Source organism: Schistocerca cancellata, chromosome 7, assembly GCF_023864275.1.
Source record: "Schistocerca cancellata isolate TAMUIC-IGC-003103 chromosome 7, iqSchCanc2.1, whole genome shotgun sequence".
NCBI classification, from domain to species: domain Eukaryota; kingdom Metazoa; phylum Arthropoda; class Insecta; order Orthoptera; family Acrididae; genus Schistocerca; species Schistocerca cancellata.
Window position 1 is genome coordinate 449,940,809 of NC_064632.1, and position 21,450 is coordinate 449,962,258.

The window sequence follows — 21,450 nt, forward strand, 5'->3', positions numbered from 1 at the left end:
GACACTGATTAGGGAATCAAAAAAGTATTGGTGTAAATTGTTTGAAAGATTGATTGATATTATAAAATACTTAGCTTCACACAATCTGGCATTAGGTCATCGAGAATCCCCTAACCTAAACGATAGTGGGAACATTGGAAATTTTATAGACCTATTTAAATTGTTATCCAAATATGATCTAACTCTAAAAGAGCACTTGCAACGTGTTAACGAAAAGCAACTTTGTCGGCATTATCTGAGGCATGACATACAAAATGAATTAATTACATTAATCTCCAAATCTGTAATCAATGAAATTATAAACAGAGTCAAACAAGCAAAATATCATGCCTTCATGCTCAATTGTATTAGAGATTTGAATCATGGGGAACAAATGTCAGTAATATTAAAATTTTGTAATTCCTCAACTGGAGAGAGAGAGGAAAATTTCATTGGGTTTATTGCTGTTGCAGAAACAGTGGGAGAGTATTTAACAAATGCCATTTTAAAGGAACTAGAAAATAATGGCCTACACATCCAAAAGTGTCGAGGACAGGGATATGATAATGGTGCCAATATGGTTGGCATTAACAAAGGTGTTAGAACAAGAATACTCAATTTTAATCCACAAGCTTTGTTCACACCATGTGGATGCCATTGTTTGAATTTGCTTTGCTAGATGCCAATAAAACTTCTACAACAGCTAAAACATTTTTTGACTTCATCAATAAAGTTTGTGCTTTCTACAAAATCAAGCAAGCATTGGGACCTTATAAAAACTAGATTGAAATTGACATTGAAACCTCTGTCTAAAACATGATGGGAAAGTAGAATCAGAGCTATAAAAGCAATATTTTTGCAGTTTGATGATGTCATCGAAAGTGTGAGTGACCTGAAAAATAGAACCAATGATTCTGAAATTCGTAACGAGCAAAAAGCAGTCTTGAAAGAAATGTTAACTTTTGAATTTAGTGTTGCAATACACAGATGGTATGAGATTTTACTACATGTCAACAATATAAGTAAACTATGGCACTCAACTTGAAAGTCCCTATTGATACCTTACATTCGTTTCATGACTGGATTCAAGAATCCATAACACAGGATTTGAAACAAGAGTCACAGAAGCTCGATTGTTTGTAGAAAAAAGTGGTTACATAATGGAGTCTCAGTTTTAAAGAAAGAAGAATAGCAGAGAAAAAAAGAATGTTCAGTCACGAACAAATTGATGAAATTATACAATCTGCTGAAATGCCGTACAGAGTTAGCTTTTTTTAACACAATGATAGATGCTATAATAGTCTACACTGAATCTCGATTCAAAGCGCTCAACAAATGTTTCGAACGATTTGGTTTTATTTATGATATGAATTATTTGAAATCATTAACCAAGGATGACGTTTGCAAACAGTGTAATGATTTAGGTACCATACTTCAAGAAGGCGAAAATAGCGGCATACAGCCTTTTGAACTTATGAGGAAGTCCAACTTTTAAAGTCCAGTCTACAGGCCTCAATCAAAGATGCAGATCAACTTATTCAGTAAATATTGACAATAATTAGGAAGAAGTATATCCACATCTTTACATAACAATCAGAATAATGCTCACAGTTCCGGTCAGTACAGCATCTGCCGAGAGAAGTTTCTCAAAGTCAAAATTGATTAAGACATACTTCAGAAGCACAGTGTGCCAAGAAAAACTGTCTGTGTTGCCAGTAGTACCAATTGAAGTAGAAATAGTGGCTGGTATTAACTACGATGTAATCATTAAAAAATTCAGTGAGGTGAAAAGTCAGAAGTTGTTTTTATTTTGATGTGTGTGTTTAATGTAATTTTTGTCATTGAAATAATCCTTGACTATTATAATAATAAAATTTGTGTACTCTTATTATTAGTGTACAATTCAGCTCATTTAATGTAACATTTTCTGTCTGACTGGAAAGTGAAAAGGACCTTGCAAAGCTGATTCATTGCCGACATTCAGTTTTTGTGTAGCGCCGCCACTGCCCCACTGTGTTGATGTGTGCACTCATAAGGCAAAGCATCCTCTGGTTTCCCATCAATGGCCAGAAACATACCTAACATAGATACTATTACTAGTCAAGTGCAAATGGCTCCGAAATGTGGAAAACTGATCCCTGGCTAATTTTCAGTTTTCTCACTGTTACCTTGATTGTGATAAATGTTCTTTGAGCACTGTAGTCCACTTCTCTTGCCAGTCCTGGTTCTTTACAGAGAGATGATTAAGCCCTTTATCAATTCATTCAGATTTATTTGACCACACTGGAAGCATATGCACCACATAACCACTGCCATACGATTATATGATTGTGCATTGTTCAAACCAACTCAACATGGATTGTTTCAGCATTGTTTCCCTTCAAATGTAGAAAACAGGTTGTCACATTGAACTCCACTTTATCAATGGGCTGCATCATTTTGTTTTAGCACATCTAGTAATGTACTGTGGTTCTCTAGTGTGGAAATTTCAGTTTTGACAAGGACTGCAGACATATATCTGAAAAAAACCTACCTAACTTTATTTTTTCAAAGTGCTAATTAAAACTTTATAACTACCTTCCATAAATTCTGTGGTAACCCTGTAGAGAGAATATGCATAATCAACGAGTGCACAGCTCCACAGCCAACGTAAAGGGATCGCCGTGCTTCGGCATAGATGGCACAGCGATTGCTGCGCCGTGTGCAGAAAAGCCTTATACAAGTTGGCGGACTGGGCCCTTGGGCAAACTAATGTTTACCTGACAATTGCATTCTCTGCTGTTAGACTGTGGTTTCACTCTCTATTTCATGATGCTTCCATCTACTAACAAACAATAAATTTATGTATAGTAAACCACTCATATATGCATGATGATGCTACGTGGCAACGTACACAATGTGGGTGCATTGAGCTAGACTATGTTTACCATCATTATGTTGGCAGAAACAATTGAAAATCAATCACCTTTGCTGAAGGTAGAGTGCACATAAATATATTCGATAGCAGCTAAAAGAGTGAATTGTTTCTGCTACTTATATCAGGTCTCATCAAATTTTTTTAAGTCATGTAAAAATTAAGGACATGTAAGTATGATTATCTTCCCGTATAACTTCAGTGAATTTAATGATAAGAAAGAGGTATGACATGAAAAAAGATACCCTCTGTTGTGCCCCTAACCGTTATGCAATGTGTGTTCATGTGAATTGTAGTAGCATTGGTGAGAGTAAACTGTTATGTTTGCTCCCTATTATTTATATGACTAATAAGATCAAAAACAATAATATTTTGTGAATTTCAGTTCACCGTGACATAAAACCACACAATGTCTTGCTTTCAATGCCAGATGGGAAAGGGGAGGTCAGAGCAATGATATCAGATTTTGGTTTATGTAAGAAACTGAAGATTGGGCGCACATCTTTCTCTAGACAGTCTGGTGTAACAGGCACAGAAGGATGGATAGCACCAGAAATGATGAATGGATGTGTTCGTGCGGTAAGAACAAAACTAAAGGAAAACTTTGTTCATAGTGATTGTTCTTGTAAATATCCTTATTTGATGCTTTATTTTTCAGACTTGTGCAGTTGATATATTTTCTATGGGGTGTGTTTTTTATTATGTTTTGACCGATGGCAAACATCCATTTGGGGATGAATTGAGGAGACAGTCCAATATTGTTACTGGAGAATATAGGTATGACCATATCCATTTGACATAACTTTTAAAATTTTTCTTTATGGTCTAGTCTGACAGTTGCCCCCATACTTAGTCATGTTCAGGGAATATTTTTTGCACATCTCATTTCTTGTGTGTGAAATTGCAGACTGGCAGACTTGGAAGGAGAAACCAATGCTCTGCAGCACAATCTTATATCAGCAATGATAACAGCAGATCCTGGTAGCAGGCCATCAGCAGTTGCTGTTAGGAACCATCCTGTATTCTGGAATGGTGCTCAAATATTAGCTTTCTTTCAGGTAAAAGAATCTTCTCTCTCTCTCTCTCTCTCTCTCTCATCTCTCTCCACCCCCTCCCCTCCACTTCCTTCCTCCTCCTCATTTTCTCTTCCTGTTGTCTCTTGCACCTTATACTGCCTTCTGTCCTCCCTCTCCATTTCCCTTCGCTATTTTCCTTTGCTTCTGTGTTTCTTCAAGTCTGCACACTTCCATTTATTTTGGTCACAAAAACGTTTTGTGTATGAAGAACATTCACATAATTGGTCCTTTCTTTAACATGGTTAGAAAACCACAATGTGTCTCAGTAACAAAAAGGAGGAAAATTGAAAATTTCATTTTAGCTCAGTATTCTAATAAAAAGGGAAATCCTTTTTGAGCTGAATACAAGATGGATTTAGTTGCACCAATACTAAAACCTACAGCTGTCCATTCTTTATATGGAGATTGGATTCCCCATTGTCTGTTAGTTATCTATTTGTTATAATTGACCTTTTTAGTACTCTGAACCCCCCATGAACCATGGACCTTGCCGTTGGTGGGGAGGCTTGCGTGCCTCAGCGATACAGATAGCCATACCGTAGGTACAACCACAACGGAGGGGTATCTGTTGAGAGGCCAGACAAATGTGTGGTTCCTGAAGAGGGGCAGCAGCCTTTTCAGTAGTTGCAAGGGCAATAGTCTGGATGATTGACTGATCTGGCCTTGTAACAATAATCAAAACGGCCTTGCTGTGCTGGTACTGCGAACGGCTGAAAACAAGGGGAAACTACGGCCGTAATTTTTCCCGAGGGCATGCAGCTTTACTGTATGATTAAATGATGATGGCGTCCTCTTGGGTAAAATATTCCGGAGGTAAAATAGTCCCCCATTCGGATCTCCGGGCGGGGACTACTCAAGAGGATGTCGTTATCAGGAGAAAGAAAACTGGCGTTCTACGGATCGGAGTGTGGAATGTCAGATCCCTTAATCGGGCAGGTAGGTTAGAAAATTTAAAAAGGGAAATGGATAGGTTAAAGTTAGATATAGTGGGGATTAGTGAAGTTTGGTGGCAGGAGGAACAAGACTTCTGGTCAGGTGACTACAGGGCTATAAACACAAAGTCAGATAGGGGTAATGCAGGAGTAGGTTTAATAATGAATAGGAAAATAGGAATGCGGGTAAGCTACTACAAACAGCATAGTGAACGCATTATTGTGGCCAAGATAGATACGAAGCCCACACCTACTACAGTAGTACAAGTTTATATGCCAACTAGTTCTGCAGATGACGAAGAAATTGAAGAAGTGTATGATGAAATAAAATAAATTATTCAGATAGTGAAGGGAGACGAAAATTTAATAGTCAAGGGTGACTGGAATTCGAGTGTAGGAAAAGGGAGAGCAGGAAACATAGTAGGTGAATATGGATTGGGGCTAAGAAATGAAAGAGGAAGCCGCCTGGTAGAATTTTGCACAGAGCACAACTTAATCATAGCTAACACTTGGTTTAAGAATCATGATAGAAGGTTGTATACATGGAAGAACCCTGGAGATACTAAAAGGTATCAAATAGATTATATAATGGTAAGACAGAGATTTAGGAACCAGGTTTTAAATTGTAAGACATTTCCAGGGGCAGATGTGGACTCTGACCACAATCTATTGGTTATGACCTGTAGATTAAAACTGAAGAAACTGCAAAAAGGTGGGAATTTAAGGAGATGGGACCTGGATAAACTGAAAGAACCAGAGGTTGTACAGAGTTTCAGGGAGAGCATAAGGGAACAATTGACAGGAATGGGGGAAAGAAATACAGTAGAAGAAGAATGGGTAGCTCTGAGGGATGAAGTAGTGAAGGCAGCAGAGGATCAAGTAGGTAAAAAGATGAGGGCTAGTAGAAATCCTTGGGTAACAGAAGAAATATTGAATTTAATTGATGAAAGGAGAAAAAATAAAAATGCAGTAAATGAAGCAGGCAAAAAGGAATACAAACGCCTCAAAAATGAGATCGACAGGAAGTGCAAAATGGCTAAGCAGGGATGGCTAGAGGACAAATGTAAGGATGTAGAGGCTTATCTCACTAGGGGTAAGATAGATACTGCCTACAGGAAAATTAAAGAGACCTTTGGAGATAAGAGAACCACTTGTATGAACATCAAGAGCTCAGATAGAAACCCAGTTCTAAGCAAAGAAGGGAAAGCAGAAAGGTGGAAGGAGTATATAGAGGATCTATACAAGGGCGATGTACTTGAGGACAATATTATGGAATTGAAGAGGATGTAGATGAAGATGAAATGGGAGATACAATACTGCGTGAAGAGTTTGAAAGAGCACTGAAAGAGCTGAGTTGAAACAAGGCCCCGGGAGTAGACAACATTCCATTGGAACTACTGACGGCCTTGGGAGAGCCAGACCTGACAAAACTCTACCATCTGGTGAGCAAGATGTATGAAACAGGCGAAATACCCTCAGACTTCAAGAAGAATATAATAATTCCAATCTCAAAGAAAGCAGGTGTTGACAGATGTGAAAATTACCGAACTATCAGTTTAATAAGCCACAGCTGCAAAATACTAACACAAATTCTTTACAGATGAATGGAAAAACTAGTAGAAGCCGACCTCGGGGAAGATCAGTTTGGATTCCGTAGAAATACTGGAAAACGTGAGGCGATACTGACCTTACAACTTATCTTGGAAGAAAGATTGAGGAAAGGCAAACCCACGTTTCTAGCATTTGTAGACTTAGAGAAAGCTTTTGACAATGTTGACTGGAATACTCTCTTTCAAATTCTAAAGGTGGCAGGGGTAAAATACAGGGAGTGAAAGGCTATTTACAATTTGTACAGAAACCAGATGGCAGTTATAAAAGTTGAGGGACATGAAAGGGAAGCAGTGGTTGGGAAGGGAGTAAGACAGGGTTGTAGCCTCTCCCCGATGTTATTCAATCTGTATATTGAGCAAGCAGTAAAGGAAACAAAAGAAAAATTCGGAGTAGGTATTAAAACCCGTGGAGAAGAAATAAAAACTTTGAGGTTCGCCGACGGTATTGTAATTCTGTCAGAACAGCAAAGGACTTGGAAGAGCAGTTGAACGGAATGGATGGTGTCTTGAAGGGAGGATATAAGATGAACATCAACAAAAGCAAAACAAGGATAATGGAATGTAGTTGAATTAAGTCGGGTGATGTTGAGGGTATTAGATTAGGAAATGAGACACTTAATGCAATAAAGGAGTTTTGCTATTTGGGGAGCAAAATAACTGATGATGGTCGAAGTAGAGAGGATATAAAATGTAGACTGGCAATGGCAAGGAAAGTGTTTCTGAAGAAGAGAAATTTGTTAACATCGAGTATAGATTTAAGTGTCAGGAAGTCATTTCTGAAAGTATTTGTATGGAGTGTAGCCATGTATGGAAGTGAAACATGGACGGTAAATAGTTTGGACAAGAAGAGAATAGAAGCTTTCGAAATGTGGTGCTACAGAAGAATGCTGAAGATTAGATGGGTAGATCACATAACTAATAAGGAAGTATTGAATAGGATTGGGGAGAAGAGAAGTTTGTGGCACAACTTGACCAGAAGAAGGGATCGATTGGTAGGACATGTTCTGAGGCATCAAGGGATCACCAATTTGGTATTGGAGGGCAGCGTGGAGGGTAAAAATCGTAGGGGGAGACCAAGAGATGAATACACTAAGCAGATTCAGAAGGATGTAGGTTGCAGTAGGTACTGGGAGATGAAGAAGCTTGCACAGGATAGAGTAGCATGGAGAGCTGCATCAAACCAGTCTCAGGACTGAAGACCACAACAACAACAGTACATGAATCCCACTTCACATTTTTAATACTGTAGAGAATCTGAGATAAATTTCAAATATTGGAAAGGATGCTTTTCTAATGTCCTCCCCATACTCAGCATGTACCATACATGTTTAAAAACTATTGTGGTGCTGCTCTCCCTTTTTGCATAATGGAATAGCGTAGATCTTACATGATCTCCCATCTGATTTAAATCTCGGAGACCACAAACTGTCTTAACTTGTTTCAGTCTTTTGTTCTATTTAGTTAGTTAAATGTTCCATAGATATGTCACACAGCATTTTGTCATGAAGTAGAATGACAGCTGTCGTATCTTTATCAATACATCTTTGTATGTGGAACATTGTATGCGTTACAGTGAGGAAAAAGATTGCAACTAGCCACACTGTTTTTGAGACAATAATCTAATTTTCCTTAACTAGTTTCAGGCGTATGCCCTATATAATATTGTTTAACTTGTAAGTAATACCATATTTTATGGACTATGAAATGCTACGGACTATAAGATGCACCTTAATTTTTAAGCAATTTTTTATAAAAACAACATTTTCACCCTTTTTATTATTAAATTGCAAAGACAGGCTAAAAAAATTTCTTAATTTATAAAACCAAACTGACTTTAAAATCCCTGGAAGTCGTCATCTGAACTTTCTTCTTCTTCTTCTTCTTCTCCTCCTCCTCCTCCTCCTCCTCCTCCTCTTCTTCTTCTTCTTCATCGTGGTTTGTCCTCTTCATATATAAGATGGTCTTCACTGCCGCAGTGAGTGTTACTTATGCTGCACTTCTTGAAACACTTAATAGTAATGTCTTCTCTCACCCTCGACTACGACTGTTTTACCCACTGACCACTTGTTTGGTTGTAGATCATTTTAAAGTGCCCTTTGGTGTGAATTCTTGTTGGGTTTTGACCATCTATTTGTTCCATTCCTCTCTCATATACACTTTAAATGGTTCATTTATCGAGACATCAAGAGTTCGCAGTTGTGAAGTAAGTCCTCCTGGAATAACAGGAACCTCTGTATTTCTCTGTCTCAGTTTCTCTTTCACAGAATTTTTCAAGTGACTGATAAACTGATCTAGTGCAAGAAGAAAACTGTTCTTCAATAAAGTGCACTTCCTTCTCTCCCATACTCTGTTAATCAATTATTTCATAACACACTCGTCCATCCATCCCTTGTAATACATGAACAACACTGTCTGGTGGCATTTCAGAAGCTTTTGGCATTGTTTTGCATTTCAAAATGATCATTCCTTCAGGACAGCATGAAAGGACAACAGTGTAATGCATTTTTTCACGTCCACTTGTTTTTATAGTTACAGTTTTAGCACCTTTAATGGCAAGAGTTTTGTTACTCAGCTAATCAAATGTCAGAGGAGTCTTGTCCATATTCATTATTTGTCTTAGTTTTTGGTTCAGTGTTGAATATAAAGCAATGGAAATATAATACAGGGTGATTCAAAAAGAATACCACAACTTTAAATATGTGTATTTAATGAAAGAAACATAATATAACCTTCTGTTATACATCATTACAAAGAGTATTTAAAAAGGTTTTTTTTTTTTCACTCAAAAACAAGTTCAGAGATGTTCAATGTGGCCCCCTCCAGACACTCGAGCAATATCAACCCGATACTCCAACTTGTACCACACTCTCTGTAGCATATCAGGCGTAACAGTTTGGATAGCTGCTGTTATTTCTCGTTTCAAATCATCAATGGTGGCTGGGAGAGGTGGCCGAAACACCATATCCTTAACATACCCCCATAAGAAAAAATCGCAGGGGGTAAGATCAGGGCTTCTTGGAGGCCAGTGATGAAGTGCCCTGTCACGGGCTGCCTGGCGGCCGATCCATCGCCTCGGGTAGTTGACGTTCAGGTTTCATCACTAACCTTTTTCGTAGGACTCTCCATACAGTTGATTGTGGAATTTGCAGCTCTCTGCTAGCTCTGCGAGTCGATTTTCCTGGGCTGCGAACAAATGCTTGCTGGATGCGTGCTACATTTTCATCACTCGTTCTCGGCCGTCCAGAACTTTTCCCTTTGCACAAACACCCATTCTCTGTAAACTGTTTATACCAACGTTTAATACACCACCTATCAGGAGGTTTAACACCATACTTCGTTCGAAATGCACGCTGAACAACTGTCGTTGATTCACTTCTGCCGTACTCAATAACACAAAAAGCTTTCTATTGAGCGGTCGCCATCTTAGCATCAGCTGACGATGACGCCTAGTCAACAGCGCCTCAAGCGAACAAATGTACAACTAAATGAAACTTTATAGCTCCCTTAATTCGCCGACAGATAGTGCTTAGCTCTGCCTTTTGTTGTTGCAGAGTTTTAAATTCCTAAAGTTGTGGTATTCTTTTTGAATCACCCTGTATTTTCTCTTCATACTCTATTGGCATTTTCTGTCAAATTTTGGTTTCATTTCACATGCTAAGTCCATGATGCTTCATAAACTTGTAGCACCAACCAACTCCACCCTTAAAGTCATCAAGTTTCACTGTGTCGATAGCTTACGAGTGTGTCTTTGAATCTTTTTATATTAAATTCCAGTGCCATTTTGATAGTGTTCTCGGATCCATTTCAGTACATCATCTTCTAGTTTTGACCAGTTTGCATTCAGTCCTCAACACATTTAGTCTTCTTCATTTTTTTCAGTTCTTCTTTACTACCCCACTAGCCGCAAATATTTTTTCTGTTGGTAGAGGATCATAATGCATCTCAGCTGCTCTGTTTCCATGACCTTCTGCATATGCTATTACTTTCAATTTATAACCACATCATATGAATACTTTTGATTTTTTACCATTACAAAACTAGATACTATCAAAAATATTGTTCTGTTACCGATATAACAATCGTTTTCAATTCAAGTTCACTGACACCATAGACTGCAATGACGCATCATCTAGACAGAAAGAGTTTGTGATGGTGGAGTGCAAAGATGACAGTGTTAGTAAGCTTATGAATCCCTGGAACTCATGTTTGTCACATCAGTGCACTGCTGCTGCCAGTTGAATCCAGTGTTGGTAGATAGAGATAGTTTTCCCAAGGCTTCAAATATATGGCCATTTTTAAAACTGGCAGGAATTTTAAATCAAACACTGGACTTTTTATAGTAACTTCGAGTGCAAGATGCATCTGAATTTTGGAGGCCATTTTCAAAGCAAGAAGTGTGTCTTTTAGTCTTTAAAATGCAGTACTCCTTACTGATAGTTCGACCTTGTGGCAGGAACTCATGGTGCACTATGCCATTAAAGTGAAGAACACAGTGCTCATAACTTTCACATTTGATCACAGATGTTGAGTTATTTTTTGGTCTTGGCGATTTAAAATGCTTCCTCTGGGACAATTGACCTTTAGTTTTGACATCCTACTCTGAAATTCAGGTTTTGTCACCTGTTTGATACATGTTAGTTGTTCTTCATTGTTGCTGACTTTGTCTAACTACAAGTGTGCAACTGGCATTCATCACTGTTTTTGTTCAAAGTTCAGCAATTTTGGATTTTGTTTAGTGCCCAAATCGTCTGGAAAAAATGTCATGGCGTGATCCAATTGACAATCGAACACCATCATAGACTTCTCTAATTGTGATTCAGCAATTGTCCACAATCATTTCTTTCAATTTTTCCTTAATTTCATTGGCTGATGATTTGTTGGGGTGCCAAAAGCACTATTATCTTCAACATCTTCATGGCATTTTTCAAAGATGCTTATACCACTTGTAAACCCTTGTTTTATTCATAGCAGACTTGTTAAAAGCAGTATTTAACATTTATGAAACTGTGCTGCATTTATTCTGTTTTTATATATCAAAATTTTATTTGAATTATTTCATCTTCTGTTGTAAAAAATAAGTAACCAAAACACATGGAACCTCTCTGACAGCCGACAACAGATTAAACCTCCTTTACATGTAATGCTGGACAGATATTTTTCAGACATGTTTACCAACACAAGAACAAAAATCTTATGAATCGATCTAACACAACATTTGAAATTACAGAATACCCAGTACTTTTTAAACAGACTTTGGGGCATCTAATTCACAGATGATACCGTTAAGTTTGCCTTCATAATATATACTGTATCACAATGTACTTCATGCCAACATGCTGTGACCTTGCTGTTGAGACACAGAAGCAAACCGCATTGGAAGGACCACTTATTGGAATTGAGAAATAATAAGAATGATGAGAACAACTGCCTTGCTATAACAACTTATTTCCTTTCAGGTTTTTTAAACATTCTCTTTTTTAGATATTTTTTTTAATTTTATATTGTTTTTGTTAATTTTAAATAATATTTATGTAGTACACAACTTATTTCGAATGTTATACCTTTTTAGGAATTGGCTTGATAAATTTTACTGCATTAACTGTGCTTTTCTCTTTTTAAGAAAGTTCATTGATGGAGTAAGTGATTAAAGCTGGTCTGTGGCACATCTAGGTTTGTTGTTTTAGTGCGGTTTTCTTAAACTGGTTTCAGGATGTAAGTGATCATGTCGAGAAAGATGATTATTCAAGTCCTGTCTTGCGCGCCTTGGAGCACTGCAGCTTCAGTGTTGTGCGCTCAGACTGGCGAGCACATATCAGTGAGGACGTTGCTCAGGATCTGCGGAAATTCCGAAGCTACACTGGGAGTAGTGTCCGGGATTTGCTTCGTGCATTACGAAACAAGGTATGTTTGAGTATCACAGTGATGTAATTTTTGTGCCCCTGGTCATAGGCTTACAAAGTCTGTATTGTCACTGCAACATTTTTGTCTTTAACCTCTTCACTTCCTGCATGTCATATACAAGACACAGAACTGGTGACTTTTATCTGCATGCAGAACCCATGTAACAACATACACATGCCAGTACCTTGCCTACCTTCTGCAAGGTGCCATTACCCACTGCAAAAACTTTCAGTGCTCTGTGTCCTCAGTTAAATGTAATAGAAATATCAGAGGGAACACATGCTGGTGCCCTGGAACTAAAGAGGTTAATTCCGTGTTCTAAGTGCCAGATCGCTCTACTAAGCAAAAATTAGTTATTTATTCTTTTTCAGTGCATAAGCCCCATGCTGCAGGAGATGTTAATTTAAAGTTGAAATTGATAGCGATTTTATTTAAAAAGCCAATATTGCACAACATTCTCTTATTATTTAAAACTTGTGTGATGAAGCATTTATCACCCATGCAAAGCTAGAGCCAGTCTACTTCTAACGCAAATTAATTTAGAGGCCTTAACAGTACTCTTTTTCCTTGGCTCTTTGCTGTCTTATTGTTATACTATCAATGGCAAATGGCACACACTATTAATTGTGCCATCAAAGTGTAGTGTTTTTAGTTGCAGAAAATAAAATTTCACACAAAATATTGTTACTTATAGTTCTGCAAAATATGATACATGTCAAAACTTTCAGTGGGATAAAACAGATCCCACCTCTGTCTACCAAAATGGCATCAATTTATCACTGCGTACTGCTCACTATTTCACCTTTGTATTGGGCTAAGTAGCAGTGAAGAACTGTATTTGAAGTGCGAACACTAGCAGGCTTGTAATTTTGCCACTTTGTCTGCACTATAAAACTGTGTAACACAGTAACTTAAGGCAGCCAGGTAGTTACATGGAGTATCAGAAAGATTTCTCTCCCCCCCCCCCCCTCCCCCCCTGCCGCCCCCCCCAATCAAAACCACCTGATTTTACAAAGGTATACTTTTTTATGCACTATCATGCTGTGAATCATCTGGATGATCTGAGTTGTGTTCCGTCTGATTTGCTTGCAATAAATGTAACTTATTTGCAGGTCCTCTCCACTGTTCTTAGTATAGTCATGTGACTATTCAGAAAGTTACCACAAGAACCTGTGAAGAACATTCCTCTGTATGGCAATCCAGTGCAGTGTTACGTGGCTTTATGCTTAATTACAGACTTACTATTTTATCAGTTGATTTGTTTTCACCACGTAATGCCTGCTGTTTACGTCCTTCTTCGTTGCTGAGCGATGCATCGCTTTTCGTTCTGACGCAACTCTTCCTTTCCTATATCTTTACTACTTTTTATCTCTATAAATGATAAACTATTGGTTTTGCCTTTTAACAACTTTTTAATAACTGTGGTAGTATTACAGGCATCGGGTCCCACCTAATGTGTCACCCACCTATACGTTTTACATGAACCTTTCAAGACTCGATCGACCTGTTTACAAAGAGAAAGCAGGATATCTCTTCCTTTGATGTTGTCCAACAACGACCTAGGAAGCTCAACGCCCTCGCATCCCAGGTTCTTCCATGGCTCGCAGTAGTTTGCAGCATTCATTTTATTCCTTGCCCACTTGCCACTACGTCGAACTTTCGTGGTGATTGTTGGACAATGTCTTCCACATTATCTGCAACATAAATAAACTTTCTTCCCACAGTATTTCTGAAAACACAAAAACAAACTTAAAGAACATAATAATAATAACTGTTCTTACAATTATTCGTATAAGTCTCGGTCGATTTAATGAGTGGTGGGACAGGCCTAAGCCTTGTGACACCACACCAGATATAAATGAATACCAAAATAGTGCAAATATCAGGAAACGATTTATTAGAGTTGATTCAGTCCTTAACATTTGTAAACTCAAAAATATTACTCTCAGTATAATTCAAAGATGTTATAACTCTCATTTTAAGCTGAGACAACTAATATTTGTAACTTCACTTATAAATCATTCAGTAATCCTTAGTCAGGACAAAATTTTTGCAAGAGTATCTGTACTTCTAAAGTTCTACGATAATTCAAAGTGTTCCTGCTCACTAAATAGTTTTCCATCCACCTATTACTTATTTTTTACTTGGTGAATGGTTTTGTATAAACTACTTAATGAACTAACCAGTTAGAAAAACTGCAATTAATAGCATCAAGCACTCTGTGGAAACCTAAACAACAGCAGCATATCACTAGTAATTTCACTCTAATTACTATGGCATGTGAATCTAAGTCACCTATCATTCTTGTTTATCTAGTACAAAGTGACATTAAATATTTAAGGGATTCATGAGCAGCTACTTATGCAGGTGTTTGAACTTCAGATGGTATACTGAACTGTTTTGTTCTAATTAAAATCTAGCACTTATAACCATTGTTAACCAACCAAAGGTTTTATCCCTTACCAAGAGTAGAACACAGCACTGGTTGTCATTGCTGATTAGGCATAAGGAGACATGTAAAATCAAGTTATTGGCTGGTATCAGTTAGCAAGAGTTGGTTTGAAATTACTTGATGAAATTGTTGTGCTGGACTGGGACTCATATCCAGCAACTACTCCCTATTAGCTAACCATGAAAAATGTTAAATATGGTTTCATTCACAAGTAACAAAGTATGCGTATGTTTAAACTTGAACAGACATGACGTAAAGTTTTGTGTTGGACAGAGAGTCAAACCCAGCATCTAATCAATTTCTTAACTAAGCACAGCTAAGTACTAATGTGCTCCCTTTTTGAAGCAGAACTACTTTTGTAGTTAGTTCTAATCTCACTGGAGACCTAGATACCTTTTCAGCTTTATACTTCTTCTCTTACCGAGCTACAAGTTGCCAGAGTGAAAAACAGGAGAAAATATTAAATTCTCTAGCTTAAGTCTTCATGCATCCTCGGTTTAATACCAACTAGATCTAAAACTGAAAAAATAAAGAAATTGAGACATTACACCCTGTTCTCTGCTTACACCTACATCATTTTTAGTTTTTTGTGAACACACAATTTGAGTGATTTGTTTGAGTTTATTTATGCATCTACCCCCCCCCCCCCCCTGTCCCATTTCTATATGTATGTAGTAGTTCTGTAATGTTACTTGGGTATTACACAGAACACACAGAACTACATAGATCATTTTGAGGTCAAAAGTGTGTACTATCATACTAATTCGTGATGATATGAACTTGCTTATGTTATGGACACATTTTTTGTTCAGTTAAGACAATCTTTCATTATAAGAGTATGATCAGTTGTTACTTATTTGTGTCAGTATAATGTATGTTTTATAACATTGTTCATTAGTTTAGTGTAGAAAGCAGATAAAAATAAGAGATATTAATATTATATTTTGTGGTCTTGTGGTAAATGACACCCAGCATTAATCCCCTTAATTGCAATATTTTCGTTAAGCTCAACCATTATTTTCTTTTTATGACCTTAATGTATGATGATTCAATCCCTGTCTGGACGTCCTGTTTTATATTTTCCATGATTTTCTAAAATTGGTTAAGGCAAATGCTGAGATCTTTCCTTGGAAAGGGCACAGCTAATTTCCTTATCCATTCTTCCCAATCTTCTGCTTGGTTTCTAATGACCCTATGCTCAGTGAGATGTTGAACCCTAATCATCCTTTCTTTCTTCCCCATCATTGCACATTGAATGCAAGTCTTTAGTATGGAATCTGTGCTCACATTTCATCACATTTGCTATTTATTAGGCAAGGGACCTTATTGATAAAGCACAAAAACCCATTGTTTTCATGAATGTAGTTTCATTTCAGAACAATACTAATTGAAATGTGAAATCTATTTTCCAACATAATTTCCTCTGTAGCCCTCACCCTACGTGTGGCATCCACTACCTTCACCCCTTCATCAGATCCAAAGAGAACAAAATTTTGCAAATGATAAGACATTTTTCTATTTTGTGCTGCATTTCCAAATACATAAACATCACACCTTGTAACCTTCAAGTATGCAGCATTCAGTAAGTCACCCCAAGAACAGTCGTAGTGAACCGTGTGGCAGTATCCCAAGCAAAATTTCCATGAACTTCTCCAACAACCTAGTTTTACCAGGTAATTTTTTCCTGCAGTGGTAGATTACATACTCCAATATTCCTCACATGATATGCTGCTTAAGCAATGCTCACAACGCTTTGCTATGCAGTTATATCATACGGAAAGTAGTTTAAAAAATAAAGAAAGGAGTGCGCTCTATATCTTGGCTTTGTGTTTACCCAGTGTAACATTTATCACAAGACCATGAGCATACATAATGAGGTATATTGAATGGAATGATCTTCTTAATGCCAACCACCATGGATTCCGAAAACATTGGTCGTGTGAAACCTAACTCACACTTTTCTCACATGACATACTGAAACATTTGGATCAAGGCAGTCAGGTAGATGCAGTATTTCTTGATTTCCGAAAAGTATTTGATGCAGTACCACACCTATGCTTGTTGTAAAAAGTACAGTCATCGAGTATCAAGTGAAATTTGCGACTGGATTGAGGACTTTTTGGTAGAGGATGCAGCATGTTATCTTCAATGGAGAGTCATCATCAGCTGTAGAAATAACTTCAAGTGTGCTCCAGGGAAGAGTGTTGAGACTCTTGCTGTACATATTGTAAATTAATTACCTTGCAGACAATTTTAATAGTAACGTCAGACTTCTTGCAAATGATGTAGTTACCTACAATAAAGTACTATCCGAAAGAAGCTGCATAAATTTTTGGTCAGATCTTGATAAGATTTAAAAGTGGTGCGAAGATTCGCAACTTGCTTTAAATGTTCAGAAATATAAAATTGTACATTTCACATAATGAAAATATGCAGTATTCTATGAAGGGATATGAAATGAAATGATCACATACACTTAGTCATGGGTAAAGCAGATGTTGGACTTTAGTTTATTGGTAGAATACTGGGGACGTGCAGTCAGTCTACAAAGGAGATTGTTTTCAAATCACTCATGCAACCAGTTCTAAAATATTGCTCAAGTGTGTGGGCCATGTACCATATAGGACTAACACGGGATATTGAACATATACAGAGAAAGGCAGCACAAATGGTCATAGATTTGTTTGATCTGTGGGAGAGTGTCACAGAGATACTGAAGGAACTGAACTGGAAGATTCTTGAAGATAGGCATAAACCATCCCAAAAAAGTCTATTAACAAAGTTTCAAGAACCAACTTTGAAGGAAGACTCTGTGAATATACTACAATCCCCAATGTATCGCTCACATAGTGATGGTGAGGATAAGATTAGAATAATTACTGCACCCACAGTGACATTCAAACAGTCATTCTTCCTGCACTCCATTCATGAAAGGAATTGGAAGGAATCCTAATAGCTGGTACAATGGGATGTATTCTCTGCCATGCACATCATAGTGGTTTGCAGAATATGAAAGTGGATTTAGATGTAAAAACATTTCTTCAGGGCAGCTCATGTCAGAACTAACACTTCCTTCAGGAACTTCCACATCCTACAATTTTGCCACTTTGTGCAGATGGCCATTATATGATATTATTTGATTGATTACAAAATCAAAACGAAAGACTGAATTGGTGAGCTGTGGGTAAATGGAAATGAGGTTGGAAAAAAGAAATGAATGTATTGGACAAGCCATAATCCACCTCCAGGAAGCGAAAATTCTCATTTAATGTGGTGCCTCCTCCATTAGGACAAAAACATGACATATCCAGATCTGGAATTTAGTGCTCTGCTGGACGGATGGTAGCTTGGTATGCCTAATGTCTAGCTTCAGTTCCCACTTCAGGCAGCTACTTTTAAGGGACACGAACAGATCCTCTTCATCTCTGGTAACACTAAGTGAAGAACATAATGCTTCCAAATCTGCATTAAACATGATGTCCCTTCACAACTGACTAGAATAGAGTCATTTAAGTTGGGCCATGACAGAGACAAAACTCGCGCCAAATAGGAAGTCTGTCATCGGTAAGCGTCCTTACAGTAGAAATTTTATATTATTTAATGAGCCACTCTTCATTAGTGTCACAGGGCACACATTTTATTTGAACTTGAGATGTCGAAAATATTACTGCCACCTAGATAGCCACAGGTGTTTTAAGTGCCACTTCCCAGGTGGGAAGGTGCTCCAGTGCCGGATGAATCCAACCGTTGCGTTAGTGACGAGGATCGGTGTGCCAGCCAATCTGGTTGTGGCTTATAGGTCATTTCCCACATCACACTGGGTGAATGGTATCCAACTCCTTCCACAATTACACCTTTCACAAGCATTTCAGGATCTTTCACTCTCATTCACATGAGTAATATTGCAAGCTGACAGTTGGGTTACACACATTCCATCCCAACGGATAACAGAGTGGTACCAAGAAGGGCCACCCCATAAATTAACTGCACCAAGTCTGTTTCTAACCATATTGACCCTGTGCCAATGCAGGAAAAATGCGCAAGAAAAAGAATGAAGAGGAAGAGGTGAAGATTATTGCTGGACTGGGATAAAAACATGGATCTCCCCTTTCATGGTATTTGACCCCTTCAGGACAATACAGTTCCATCATTTTTTTCTGTCTCCAATATTCCAGGGTCCTCAAGGTCTCCATGACCGTCTCTGGGTTTGCATCCTCATCTGTTACGAATATTTTCGCTATGTCATTTCAAGCTCTGGCATGCAAATGCCTGACTATGGTTAAAAATTAAGTTTTATTTTTAACGTCTCTTCTTGTGTTGTCATAAATAATTATAGGAACCAGCTTCGACTCCCAGTCAGACACAGAACTTTTTGTTACATTATTTCTTTTTCAAACATGATACACACATATTGCTACTGGTGAAAGAAACTGATAGTTAACATATATTTGTGGCTAGAAAATAACAGCAGCAAGCTCAAATTTCAGTGGTGAGAAAGCTTAAATTTCAGTGGGGCAAAAGGTTTTTGTCTCATTATTTCGTGTTCTCACATCTCACTACTGGTAAAAATGTTCAATATCTTAACATGTGCCATTGCTTAGTTAATAATCCGATTATGTGTTGAATTCAAATCCTTGACCAACGCAAAATTTTACATCACATCATTTCAAGTTTCAAATTGCAAATGAAACCATATTTAATGTGTTTCATGGTCAGTTAACATGGGCAGTAGTTACTGGGTAGGAGTCTCACTCCGCAACAAAAATTTTTGTCGTGTCATTTCAAGTTGAAATTTGCTAACTGATACTGGCCAAAAATTACATATTTCACATCTCTTTATGCCTAGTCAGCAATGATGATCGGTAATGTGTGGATACTGATGTTTCCACGTAAATGAAACATATATTCATCATTGAAAACTAAGCATGAAAGAAAGTTGTTATCTTCTCTCTACATGCACATAACGAATTCAAAAAACTGTATGCATTGGTTTATCAACATCAAGGGCTTGCAGCAGTTGGATCCTGTGAGGTCTGAAAAACAAATATCCCTGCAAAACGTGCGCGACAGACACACAAGTAATGGCTAACTCTTGTCTGGCATGACAAGTAGATTGCTGTGAACCAAATGCAAAACTCTACTTCTTGAACAAGCACATTGTCGTGACCTGTGGATTTCCTCATAAAAAACTACTTTGAGCTGTAGGAGGTGCAGTGCCAGTCCCGCAGTAAAAATCATGCAGCACAATTTGAACTGAACTGACCTGCTGAAACAGAGAACTGTTGACACAAAGAACAAATAACATCTTTTGGTATTGCACCATTGCTGTCTTGGCTCGAGGCGCGAGTGTAGCCGAGCGGTCTGAGGCACCTTGTCATGGTCTGAGGTTCGAGTCCTCCCTCAGGCATGGGTGTGTGTGTGTGTATTGTCCTTAGTGTAGGTTAGTTTTAAGTTAGATTAAGCCTAGGGACTGATGACCTCAGCACTGTGGTCCCATATAACTTACCACAAATTTCCATATTCTTGACTCGAAACTTGGACAACAAATGTGCGAGTGTGAGTCAGCTAGCTGCAGCAAAGAGGTCCCTCTTGATGTCCACATGAACTTAACAGCCTGCTCCAAGGTATAAAAAAGAAAAATTAATTAAAATGTAATGCAGTTTCTGTCTTCAGTTGTGTAGGAATTTAGTTTTGTGCTGTCAGATGAGTCTTTTTAAAACACCCTGTACTGTTTCTCCACCATTTCATCAGTTATATACCTCTATAGCAGCCAACATAATGATCAGTTCTGTCCACAGTGCCATTTTGTTTTTCCATGTGTGTTGTGACTACTGTTAGTTTCTCAGTCTGTGCTCCACCTGTCATATGTCAGCATCATAGCACATGCTCTGCGTCATGCACCTATTTCTCTTTCTAGTATCATTACTCTGTGGTCTTTCAGAAAGACATATACATTGTTATTTACATTTGAGAAGAATCACCACCGCTTGACCTCCTATAAAATTCATAACTTTGAAGGTCTTTTTTTTTTTTTTTGGCCCCCCCCCAGCTTTACCTATTATCACATTGGAAAAATTTCTCAATTTCACAGTCACTGTAGTGTGCGCAACATAGCGTCACTGTTGCCTCTTCAGTTACAGCAGCATAGTAATTTGTTGATGTTAGAACTTCAGCACTGGAGAAACTGTGGTGAAAGAATGGCCTTAAGGTGTGACCCCAGCAGTAGGTCATTCATGGGAGAAAAAAAAATTTTAACTCTGAAAGTTTTCAGAGAAAATGGTGATGGTGGGGTTCACAGGACTACAGCTGAAACATTATAAAGTTCCACAGTGAAGTGCAGTTGGCAGCAAAGAGTTCAAATGTTGAAAGGTTATCAGTTGACTTTTCCTGCTACAGAACTTCTGCATGTAACCTCCTATTGCTATCTCCTCCAGCCTCATTAGTGGTAAGATCTCTGACAACTGAAGAGCCACATATAAAACATACTAATTGATACACAATCTCTAGTGAGTTTTTTGTGTATATGTGGTAACTAATATTCTTTTAATAAGAATTGATGAAAGTGGGTACAGATGCTGTATAGAAA

The 21,450-nt window shown here is 37.9% G+C and overlaps 1 protein-coding gene across 1 annotated transcript in view; it reads left to right on the plus strand.

Moving 5' to 3' along the window:
- The window catches only part of LOC126092070 (serine/threonine-protein kinase/endoribonuclease IRE1), a 150,262-nt gene that overhangs the window by 124,005 nt on the left and 4,807 nt on the right, over positions 1-21,450 (plus strand). Inside the window, exons 12-15 of the mRNA XM_049907487.1 lie at positions 3,279-3,472; positions 3,552-3,670; positions 3,801-3,951; positions 12,221-12,412. Of these exons, the coding sequence (XP_049763444.1) occupies positions 3,279-3,472; positions 3,552-3,670; positions 3,801-3,951; positions 12,221-12,412 (656 nt within the window). The remainder of the gene's footprint in view (positions 1-3,278; positions 3,473-3,551; positions 3,671-3,800; positions 3,952-12,220; positions 12,413-21,450) is intronic.